A 12,614-nucleotide genomic window follows, 5' to 3' on the forward strand; every position below is an offset into this window, starting at 1 on the left:
TGTTGGAAAGAGCACAATAAAGATGCATTTAAAAGATTAAAAAGAAAAAAACTGCTTATAAATAAGTGCCTGAAGGCATATTGTCTGGGTTCAATGTTATTCTGGATCACGGGACACACATGAATGGGGTGGGGAAGCCTTGGCATGAGACTACAGGGGATGAGAGACAGAGGGAGAGGTGTTGGGTTGGTGTTGCGGTGATGGGGGGGTGGAGGCACCATCTCACCTGAAGGAAGCAGGGCTGGCAGGGAACCGGGGGTAGGGGGGGGACAAAAGCCTAGAAACAGAACACCTGCCAAATTGCTCCGTCAACCACGCAATAAAACAGATGCTACGGGAGAGAGATCGAGAAGGACGGGAGGAGCAGAGGTGCAGGCCAGAGGAGGGGAAACGGAGAGGGAGAGAAAGGTGCGGGAAGGGCCTGCAGGAAACACACATGACAGGCTGACAGCGGACTGGCAAACAGACTTTCGGAGACATCAAGGATGCCAATTTAATTTTTTTTTTGACAAAATAGAGGGGAATCAAGTCGGCACAAAAGGTGACTTGGTGCATTTGGGCTTAACTTGTGCTGAATTAGTGGGGAAAGAATAAAGCTAAATGGAGAAAGACTGACAGGTGTAGGAGGGAATAAGACAGGTGGAAAAGACTGCTAGGATGTAAAAAAAAAAAAGTGTTATATGTACTTAAAATAGAAAAAGTACAAGAAAAAAAGAAGAGCGAAGCCAAACTTGAGGGAAGGACAGAGAGCGGAAGAAGAGAAAGTGGAATAAAGAGTCTGTTTCCCAATGTGTCTCTTCATGTGAACTGAGGCCCCTGGCTGGTCAATCCGAGAGCAAGTGACACTGCAGGGGTGAGTGAGCGAGCGAGAGAGAGAGAGAGAGCGGGCAAGCGAGACGCAGCCATGTTTATGTTCATTCGGGAGGGACCTGCCAGTGGGCCGGGCACCGGTTCTGGAACGAGCGGAGTGCAGGAGAAGACTCCCAAACAGGTAAGGAGGAACAACCGCTTTTTTAGGTTCCCTTTCTTGCGAATACCTGCGTGTGTGTTTTTCTTCTTATTGGTCGCTTCCCAATGTTGAAAAGTTCCACAAAAAGTTTGAAAACACCTGACTGCGTGTGAACGCGACCAAGTGTTTGTGCTCCTCGTCTATTTGGGAGCACATTAAACTCCTGGTAGGCTCTTCGGCCGTTCTGTAAGCGCGAGAAAAATTTTTCCTCTACTGACTTCTTCCATGTGTCGGGCTGATGCCGGTACATCTTTGTTCGGAAAGGTCCTGGGCCCATTTCTCGGTAAAGAAAAAGTAAATCCTGGTAATAGTTACGGTTAAGTCGCTTACAATGACAGTCAAACCAGCGACTGATCATTGGCAAAACCGTAAGAGAAGTTTGCGTTCATAGTGAAGCCTGTCTAGTTATCCTCGTCAGAGTAAAACCCGGTAAATTAGCGACAAAATGAACAAGGCGGTGATACCGAGGAGGTCCAGAATTATTCGATTTTTCACATTTTAAAAACCAGATTTATTGTACATTTACACTATGTGAAATATTATCACTTTCAGAGGTGAGACTTCAAGGCCTTGTGTGTCTGGTGCAAATATTTGCTTATTAATTCCGTTGTTCTATTTCAACACATTTGTGCCTTTCTCATTTTTGCTTTTGTCTCCTTTAGCATCTACTCAACCACAAACCTTTCAAGTGAATTTGAAAAAGGGGTTTATTTTGTACTACCATGCAGTGTTGCTTAACACAGTTACCAGTGTAGTATTAGAGTAAAATATGGCACAAGTTTAATGTTTTACTCCCAAAAAATGCATGTATGCTCCAAAAAATACGATCTGCTCACCCACCCTTTGCTTTGACTCTTGATTCCTCCTCCTGCATCTGTCGGCCCTCCTCTCTCGCCGTCCCCTTGCCTCTCTTCTTTTTTGCTCTGTACCTTCCTCTGATACGCAGGTACAGGCCGCCATCAGGAAGAAGGTGGAGAAGCAGAGGAGGCGAAACTCTGAGCTCGTTGCCGGGGAGGAGATGGACAATAGCGCCAGACCCCCTCGGGCCAAGGCCCCCACCTTGTCCTCAGCTGCTGAGGAGGAAGAGGAGGAGGAACAGCAGGTTCACAAGGAGGCAGAGAGGGAGGCATTGCAGGCAGATCTGCTGCCTATAGTGGACTCAGCCTATGGCCAGGTAAGGACCCCATCTCCTCCTGGGATGTCACATGGGACGTCACCTGACCCACCCGTCACAGCTAGCATAGCACGCTTCCTATACCTGTCATGCCCACGTCTCAGCTGACTGACTGGTGCTGCACTGAAAGGTACTCTGTAAGGCATATTGCAACACGGAACATTGTGCTTTTAATATTAATAAACTGATATGTCCCATTCCACCCAGTCTGACCATGAGACCAGTCTGGCACTCGACATGCCAAGTCAGAATTCAGACTGGAAATAGTGAGGCCTGCTAATATCTACAAGAATGCCCTTTTCTAGATGTCCTTCCATTCAGTTTTGACCAGAATACTAGCACATAATGTCAACAAGGGAGACTGTAAAGGAGCCTTCGGCATCGGCACGTTTTCCATCGAGCGATGCGGAAATCTTGGAAATGATGCCATTCGATAGTCAAACCAGCAGCGCAGGAGCTCACTGCTTCATTTAGCTGACACTTTTCTCCAAAGCCACACACAAGGTTAAAGTATTTACAATTATTTATCCATTTATACAGCAGGGTAACTTTCACTGGAGCAATTTTAGGGTAAGTACCTTGATCAAGGGTACTACAGCCGGGGGGGAATCAAATGTGCGACCTCTGGGTCTAAAGGCAGTAGCTCTAAAATAGCACTAAAATACCAGCTGTTCTGCTTCATTTTCACCAGATGAGACATTGTGTTTCGCTGAGACTGGTATTTGGCCTCCCGTGTTCCCTGTTTGCGTCTCTGCTCACGACATGCAGGGGTTCGGCCCCAGATTGGGATTCAACCTGAGATCAATATATCACGTCATGTCCCACAGCCCTCATCGATTACCCTACTGACGAAACCCAGCCCTGAAAGGCAATCCTCAAGGACTTTGCATGACTTCGCCCAGAGTCTTACACACTTTCTCAAAACTCTTTGTCAGTCTTTGGTTTAGAAAATGACCAGAAATGGCCGAGATAACAGAGCTCAGTAAGTAATGGACAGATTCATGCGGGAAGTGAGTAATTACTGTCCTGCAATACAGTAAATGTTGAAAGGAAGGGGCTCATTGTGTTACAGACAGCATATCTGCTATATACAGATGGGATTGTAGACAGGCCAGTGAGATAACCATACTGAGCACTCTGGGACAGTGTGGTCAGCTGAATAATACGTTCCCCTTACATAGTATGGTAACTAATGTCAATTGAAACACCACTTTTTTTATAAAGAGGGCAATCAGCTCAACTCTAAAGACATTAAAAAAGCCACTATCTCATCAGCCAGAGCTCCCATCTCCTGCTAAATCATTAACATTTTTTCTGTAATGGATACAACCCCCCCATCCTCCTTAATCCCAGCAGGCAGCGGGGTGGAGGAACTCGAGAGCAGCCGCCATCCTGCAGCCGGCTTCCTAGCATGAGTATCAGCCTCCTGCTAATGAGAGATAAGGTGACACTGGATACTCTGGAAAGATCTTTGCCATCTCTTGGCTGACACCTGAGGTTCCCACAATGCCGCAAGGCAAGTGGGTCCTTCTCACACCTGCCGCAGTCCGACAGGCCCCAACACATTCGCATGCTGACATGCCTACACGCACACACACACACACACACACACACACACACACACACACACACACACACACACACACACATTTTCTGAACCGCCTGTCCCATACGGAGTCGCGGGGAACCAGAGCCTAACCTGGCAACACAGGGTGTAGGGCCAGAGGGGGAGGGGACACACCCAGGACGGGATGCCAGTCCGTTGCAAGGCACCCCAAGCGGGACTCGAACCTCAGACCCACCAGAGAGCAGGACCCGGTCCAACCCACTGCACCACCACGCACCCCCCAGAAAGGAATAACAAAACACATATAAAACAGAAAAGCAGGACCAGCTGAACACAGAACGTGAACAGACAGTGAGTCACGCCAGTCGACACGAAAGCATGTTCACACTTTCTTTACGTTCAGGTGAACACACACACACACACACACACACACACACACACACACACACACACAAGCCACAAGCACAATGACCTATCTCTCCGATTTCATGCTGCTCTCACTGAGCTGAGTTGCCAGTTTTTTTTCATACTCAGACCTATTAGGAGAATTATGTAAGTGGCTCCTCAATGGTCTGTGCAAAATATCAGTGGAAGACGTACTGGGCTGCTAGATGGACATTTCAATCACAGACAGACCCAATAATGTCACATAACCAGCATCTCACGATAAAAGCTGGAATATTGCATTTAGAGCATTTAGAGCTCTTACTTCCGTCAGTCTCTCTAGGCATTGAAGAGAAGGGTTATCAAGTGTCTGGTACATCCATGGCAGACAGACCCCTTTTAGTCTGCATGTGAAGGTATGAATTAGCGGCATTAAATATGGTTTTACATCAGGGTTAGAAAATGAAATAAGGCTGTCAATCCGTTCACATGATGTAAATACATTTGCAGGCCATCGTGCTCCACTTTCCACTGCTTCCCCAGCTTAATGCAGATGCAACAGTCGGTGGCGAGTGGCAAAATGGCTTATATTTAGTGACTAGGTTGCTTTTATCCAAAAAATCCTACACAGCTTAACATATTTATAAAGCTGGATATATTTAGGGAATCCATTTATTTATAAATCAGGATGTTTTCACTGAAGAAATTCATGCAGTTGCTCACAGCTAGAAAGAGGAACCCATTTATGGTGTCCACTGGAAGACCGCGCAATGTTTGTGCGTGTGTGTAAATACATGAGAGTGTATGTGTGGGTGTGTATGTGGGTGGACAACACTTAGCCCAGGTGAAGAAAATGACAGTATATTTTGGCAGTAAATCTCTGATGCCAAAGCAGGTTTGCTGTTGTTCGATTCTTGTCTACAATGTTATCTGGACTAAACATGCGGAAGACACTCCCTTCCCATTTCGAAATTTCTAATATTTCCAGACTATATTAAAAAATGATGACGGCAACTGAAAGGCAAAGGACACACCTCTGTCTTCTTGGCCCCGCCCTCAAGCCCCACACACCACATATGCCACATGTTGTGCAACACAGCCCTGCAGATACGTAAAGCCACATTAAAATCTGATAGAGCCAATAGGAGGGACCCAAGATCGTTCTTCTCTACGTAACAAGATCAAGGTGTTGACTCAAACTCAGGCATCATCTTCTTTATTTGTTCTTTCCGTGTTTAGACAAGGGTGGTGTTTGTCAATCGCCAGGGTTCGGCAAGCCAGCTTTGCAGTGCTGGTGTGACTTTTCAAGCGGGGTGTGGTGTTACAGCCATGTTTAGATGTCGAAGTGAAGCGTGACACTGGAACCCCGGTGATGACTTGTAACCCAGCCATCGCTGCCCAGGAAGGCTCCGCTTACAGGTTGATTCAATTTGCAGAACTGAACAGACTCCATTTCCTTCCAGACAAAATGCCTGTGCTACCCCACGATTAATTTACACAAAAATTACTGCTAATTCATTCATCACTTGACATCCGCTCCATCATAGCTCCAATAGAGCTCTAATTTGCTATTCAAAACCGTGCATCTGACAATATAGAACTTGTTTTCTTCTAGATGATGACAAGCAGGAAATGCCCCAGAACTTTAAGCAGACAAATAGAAATGCAAAATTTACCGCCCCCAGTGCTTAGAGCATCACTGTAGGAAACCTACAGACTTACGAGATGTTCTTTAAAGGACATCAGTCTGAAAGCAGCTATAGAAAATACACTCCTGATCTTCAAACTTTGGTCACGTTAGCCTTTCATTTCGAAACGTAACTGCATTTTGTCCACCATAGTGTTAATCTTAACAGCTCAGCGGAATCCGCTGATGCCAAAGAAGCAATATTTTTCACTGTAAATAATTCTTAATGTGTTGATAAAGTGATATTCATGCAGAGTAACAGAGAAAATGCTAATACTGACGTAAGAAAAAACAATACTAAGCAGTCCGGAGGTTCTTGATTTGAATCCCCTCCTGCTGCAGAAGTGTCAATCAAGGTATTTATCCTGAACTGGTACAGCAGGAAGATCCTGCTGTATAAAAGAGGAAACCAGAGCAAGCAGCTATACAAAGTTACATTAGAAGGAGACAAATTAATAACTTAATAATGATGTCGTGCAACACAAGCTAACATAATTACTACATTTTCACTCTGGTTCAGCACTTTATAAACATAGTGTAACAAGCTGAAACTCCCACCCAAAAACAATAAAGTCTGTTGTTAAAAAAGACACACACACACACACACACACACACACACACAGTCTGAACTGCTTGTCCCATACGGGGTCACGGGGATCCGGAGCCTACCCGGCAACACAGGGCGTAAGGCCGGAGGGGGAGGGGAACACACCCAGGACGGGACGCCAGTCCGTCGCAAGGCACCCCAAGTGGGACTCGAACCGCAGACCCACTGAAGAGCAGGACCCGGCCCAACCCACTGCGCCACCGCGCCCCCCTTAAAAAAGACAGGGGGGGGAAAAAAAAAAAAAAAAAAAAACTTCTTCTTGTAAGCAAATTTTAAACGTGTGAAAGGAACAGACTGCAGTAAGAAAGTAACAGAGAAAAGCTGTTTTCATGATGCCAGTAAAAAAACTGTAAATGCAGTTTTCTTGCAATTAAAGAAGTGAAAAGAACTCATTGCCTGGGGAAAGCCATTAGTAAGTAAACACAGCAATATATTTTGGCCAGGGTTCCTTTCAGGAAAGATTTAGTCATTTTACAGGAATCATATAAACCACGAGTGAGCTGCTCGCCAAGGAAGGACAGTCGGTGCCCAATTTCTGTGCTTTACCCCCACCTACCGGTCAACTTTTGCTATGACAGCAAGGTCCACAGCTTCAACACACACTTTGCACACACTCTTAATGTATTTTGAACACACCTGAGACCACAAGTTTGTTCATAACTCGATTTGTTCCTAAATCCAAAAACTCCTTTACCACCAGTTCACAATTATTTACCCCAAAAAATTAATACATGTAATACATAGAATTTAAATACATGTATTGGGCAGACGGGGGGCATGGTGGCGCAGTGGCGCAGTGGGTTGGACTGAGTCCTGCTCTCCAGTGGGTCTGTGGTTTGAGTCCTGCTTGGGGTGCCTTGCGACGGACTGGCGTCCTGTTCTGGGTGTGTCCCCTTCCCCCTCTGACCTCACGCCCTGTGTTGCCGGGTAGGCTCCGGATCCCTGCAACCCCGTATGGGACAAGCGGTTCAGAAAGTGTGTGTGTTGGGCAGAACAGTGGCACAGTGAGTAGTGCTGCTGTCTCACAGTGCCTGGGTGGTATGAGAGGATGTTGGTTTGATCCCTGCTCAGTCTGTGGAGTTTGCATGTTTTCCCTGTGTCTGTGTAGGTTTCCTCTGGGTGCTCTGGTTTCCTCCCACAGTCAAAAGACATGCTGTTCAGGTTCCCTGTAGTGTGTGAGTGACAGAGGGAGTGTGTTTCACTGATGTATGGATGAGTGACCCAGTGTAAGTAGTGTATCTAGCAGTGTAAGTCACCTTGGTGAATAAGGTGTGTGGGCTGATAACACTACATAGAGTTCATTGGAAGTCACTTTGGAGAAAAGTGTCTGCTAAGTAAATAAAAGTAAATTTAATAATAACAATGAGCAAATAAAGAAAATATTACTACATGCCCACTGGGGAGTGTTTCACACTTTTATGGATTATTCTGTAAGCAGTGATGGAGAGAGCACAGAAAACACCTAAACAACTTCTATTTTTCTCATTATAGTGATAGTCTCTTCTTCGTCTTTTTTAGGTAACATTTAACCCTGAAAGGGGGATGCAGTGGCGCAGTGGGTTTGGCTGCGGCCGGTTGTCGGGTGGGTCTGGGGTTCAAGTCCTGCTTGAGATGCCTTGCAACGGACTGGTGTTCCATACGGGGTGTGTCCCCTCCCCTTCCAGCTTTGCGCCTTGTGTTGCCAGGTTAGGCTCCAGTTTGCTGCGACCCCGCTTAAGCTGAGCGGTTTCAGGCAATGTGTTTTTTTCATTTAATCCTGAGGTACAATTTTCCATCTGCATAAAACTACGGTTTCAAATAAGCTGGAATCCCAGACCAGCCTTCAGGAACAGCATATAAACTAAAGAACTGTACTCAGCTGAAAAAGATAACTGTTATTATAAATATGGTCCAATAACTTGAAAGAAATGATAACATGATAATTTCAGATTGTCCCAGAAATATGAGAAATGCCTCATTTCCCACAGACAATAAAACTGCATCTAAATACCTTTATTTACTAGGCTGAACAGACAGTAAGGAAACAAGGTATTGTGATTGTTTTTTTTTGTATTTTCAGCTCAAGAAAATCCCTGAAATTTGCTATTACTTCCAGGAGCTGGGTCTGTGTATCACTGGTTAGAAAAGAGGGAAACCTGGTATTAAACATTATCTCTTTTTTTTGCAAGTGTTGGGCTCACAGCTCACACAGAAACACAGTAAATCACAGCCAGAGATAATACAGGTGAAAAAGACATTACAGTTTCATACCAACCCTACGATGCACTGTCATCCGTTCGGGGAGTGTCCACAAGAGGATAGCGCCCACAGGATTAACAGGTCTCTGTAATTCCCCCTTTCTCACTGCCCCTCGCTCCTATTAAATCAGCTCCCTGCTTAGGACAACAAGCAAAGAGGGAAGGGTTTGGGATTACAGTGGGGGCAGAGTAAGGATGGAGAGCGCAACAGGGGATCGCTCCCATCCACAGGGCAGAACAACGTGATAAGAAATGTCAGAGAAGTACTATACAACCGAGCTTAATCCTCTTACTGATCGAATGATTAAAGCTCATCTGATGGGTTTCGTTTCACTTCAGCGATACATCTCCCACGTCTTTCTTACTCCCTTCTGTTGAGAGTCGACCAGAAGTGGGGTTGGGAACCCTCTCGCTGGAGCTGGAAGTGTGGAGGCCACAATACTGACACCAACACAGTTACTCCATTATCTGTGCTGCAGTGGTGTAGACATGGTGCCCATGGGCTCAGACTCCTTGAAGCATCTTTTGTGGTGAGAACAGAGACAGACAGTGAGGATAAGAGACAGAAAGGAAAACAAAAAGATGGATCCACACAAGTGAGGTATGGGAAACTGCACCAAATCATCAGTGGGGAGCAAAACGAACATGGTAAGAATCCATCTAGTACTTTTTCTCTCTCTGCCGAGAGCCTAAGACTCTGCTGGTGAAAACTGTAAAAAAGAAAAATTAGACGTGTTTATGCAAGACCTTACATGAGCCACTTTCAGTCAGAATCAGCCCAAAATACAAGTCACAGTCATTTTTTTCAATATAGAATGCCACGTTTGTCTTTGGTTGAGATGACTGAGAGCATCTCACTTAGGGCAGCAACAAAGGACCAATATAATAATGCGTTTTCTTCCTTATTTCGCAGAAGTACGTACAGCTACAGCAGAGTGCAGCACCACTCAGTGCTTCCTTCACGCACAACACTGCACATCCTGTACTTTGTATTTCTGTCTGTGCTGCACTCTCGCTCTGCCACTCTACGTGTGTGTATGTGTGTTTGCGTGCGGGCACGCAGTTGCATGCGCATCTCACCGACAGTCTCTGTGTGTGTGTCTGTATGCAAACCCTGAAGAACAGGGACCTGCGACCAGAGGAAATTGAAGGTACCCCGAAAATCTTTTACAGCCAACCCTCCTCCCTGCGTGCCTCTGAGTGCTGTAATTCAGTGCGCATCCAGCAGTTGTGTTTTCCATCAGCACGTAAATGCATCTTTTTAACGCATTCTCACTGTCTGTGAAACGATCTCTCCGCACAGAGCTGAGGGAGGCTTTCAAGGAGTTTGATAAGAACAAGAAGGGCTTCATCTACTGTAAAGACCTGGGCGAGTGTATGAGGACCATGGGCTACATGCCCACTGAGATGGAGTTGATTGAGCTCAGCCAAACGATTGGTGAGTGCAGAAAAAAAGCTATTTATTAATATATTACATGTGATGGGCCTAAATACAAATGTGTCCAGAGGCAGAGAGAAGATTTAAATGGGGTCACTTGTTCTATAAAGAGGTACATATGTAAATGTATGTAATATAGGCATTTTTATTACATACACTTGTCTGCAAAGGAGAAGTTGTCACTTTGCTCTGACTCTTTAGGTGGCAGCAAAATAGACTTTGAGGACTTTGTGGAGCTAATGGGCCCCAAAATGCTGGAGGAGACCGCAGACATGATCGGCATGAAGGAGCTGAAAGATGCCTTTAGAGAGGTTGGCACCAAACACCCTCGCAAATTACTGATAACTAATCTCAATATTACACTTATATCATGATAAACTACTGATAAAATATTTGTACTTTTTATGAGCTAGCAGGAGGCAGGGACATCACAAGGCAATTAATAGACTATTATTATATGCACACCCAGTGCCAGTTCTAACAAAACACGATGACCAGCTGCCTATAGTAAAGAAGGCAATAAGACTGTATTATATTGCAGCTGGTCTCAGAATAGAAGTGCAAGGAGACTTCAAAGAACATGAAGGGAAAATCACTGCTCCCTGTTTGTGGTGTTTAGTTTGGACTCTGCTGTTAGTTTCCAGGGGGGTGCGGTGGCGCAGTGGGTTGGACCGCAGTCCTACTCTCCGGTGGGTCTGGGGTTCAAGTCCCGCTTGGGGTGCCTTGCGGCGGACTGGCGTCCCGTCCTGGGTGTGTCCCCTTCCCCCTCCGGCCTTGCGCCCTGTGTTGCCGGGTAGGCTCCAGTTCCCCGTGACCCCGTATGGGACAAGCGGTTCTGAAAATGTGTGTGTGTGTGTGTGTGTTAGTTTCCAGATTGTTTTCAAAGTGACTTCCAGCAAACATTATGTAGTGTTATCAGCCCACAATTTATTCATACAAAGTGACTTGCAATGCTAGGTACAGTACTTACAATGAGTCACTCATTCATACACCAATGAAACAGACTTTCTCTCTGTCACACACACACACACACACACACACACACACACAGAGCAGGTAATTTTAGAGCCACCAATCTACCTGAACTGCGTCTCATTGGACTGTGGGCGGTAACCAGGCACAGAGACAACGTGCAAACTGAACCCAGACTGAACAGATATCAAACCCACATCCTCTCGCACGACCCAGGCATTGTGAGACAGGAATGCCATCTCATTTTTTGTTTTACAAAAAAAATTATCTCCAGGCACTTCATTCTGGTTCCTGTGGCTGTCTTATACCATAACTGTACCACAAGTGATCACTACATGATCAGACATAACTTCCTGTCTTGTCCATTAATTGCTGATAGATTAATTGATGTTAGCACTATCAGTGTCAGTCAGGGTTCAAGGTCAGGCCTGAAATACAGCCTATAGTGGGTTTTATTGCCCTGTAAAACTTCTTACGATAATATTTTCGTCCTGTCTGACCTGTGTATGATTCCTCAACCCACTGTCCACCCTGCATCCCGCTGTCCAGTTTGACACAAATGGAGACGGACAGATCAGCCTTTCAGAGTTGAGGGAGGCCATGAAGAAGCTGCTTGGAGAGCAGCTGAACCCCAGAGAGATAGATGAGATCCTGCAGGATGTGGACCTCAATGGGGATGGACTGGTGGACTTCGAAGGTTGTATGGATGATTGTTGTCATTAAGTAGAGAGCAATAAAAGCAAATAGCAACAATAGAGGAAGTAGCAAGTAGAAATGGAGGGGAAACAAGCAAGAGATACATGATAAGAGTGCTAAATTCAGAGGTGTACACTTTGTCCCCCATTGCCTGTTCCATTTGTACCAATCAATTTCCATTTTGGTCTTTCCAGAATTTGTTCGCATGATGTCCCGTTGACCCTCGTTGTGATCTGCTTAATCTCAGAGAAGAACCATGGAAGACTGAGAAAATTCATACAGGCAGAAAACAAGAAGAAAGGGACAATATTTTATGTGTTCTGTATAAGAACTGTTTTGTAGTTATGAAGTATTTTTGGATTTATACATTTGTCACGTTCATATTTTGGGACTGATCAGTGATTTAGTTTAGGAATGTTTCATTTTTTAAATTAAATCTTGCAAACAATAAACAAGACCTTAAAGGTAATGGAAACGGATGACTATTAATTTTAGTGGCTCTGTTATTATGGTCATGTGGCTCAATGGGGAATGTATAAAAAATGTAGATCATATTCTACATATAGCAGAATTCATCTGGGAGGAGTTTTTCTGGTTTATCTGTGTAAAATATGTAAATCCAGAGATGAGAGGGGTACTTACGTTTACATTTATTTAGCAGATTCTTTTCTCAAGAGTGACACACATCTCATCTCAGCGTACTTGCAAAAAGGAAAAGTAGAACACCACCTTCATTTCCCTTCTAAGACTTGCATTCCATGATTAACAATCAAATAAACATCAATTTTTAGCTGGATTCCCAACAGTCAGAAGTTAACTTGTAGATGTACAGAAATTTACATT

At 44.9% G+C, this 12,614-nt stretch overlaps 1 protein-coding gene across 1 annotated transcript; it reads left to right on the forward strand.

Moving 5' to 3' along the window:
• Nucleotides 1-904: 904 nt before the first annotated feature.
• Nucleotides 905-12,068, forward strand: LOC108930881 (calcium-binding protein 2-like). The gene is made up of 7 exons (XM_029252417.1): nucleotides 905-991; nucleotides 1,956-2,183; nucleotides 9,786-9,816; nucleotides 9,969-10,103; nucleotides 10,305-10,414; nucleotides 11,625-11,772; nucleotides 11,966-12,068. The coding sequence occupies exons 1-7, from the start codon at nucleotides 905-907 to the stop codon at nucleotides 11,989-11,991; spliced, it is 765 nt and encodes a 254-aa protein (XP_029108250.1). The 3' UTR covers nucleotides 11,992-12,068.
• The last annotated feature ends 546 nt before the right edge of the window (nucleotides 12,069-12,614 follow it).

The sequence above is a fragment of the Scleropages formosus genome, chromosome 5 (genome assembly GCF_900964775.1).
Source record: "Scleropages formosus chromosome 5, fSclFor1.1, whole genome shotgun sequence".
In the NCBI taxonomy this organism is placed as follows: domain Eukaryota; kingdom Metazoa; phylum Chordata; class Actinopteri; order Osteoglossiformes; family Osteoglossidae; genus Scleropages; species Scleropages formosus.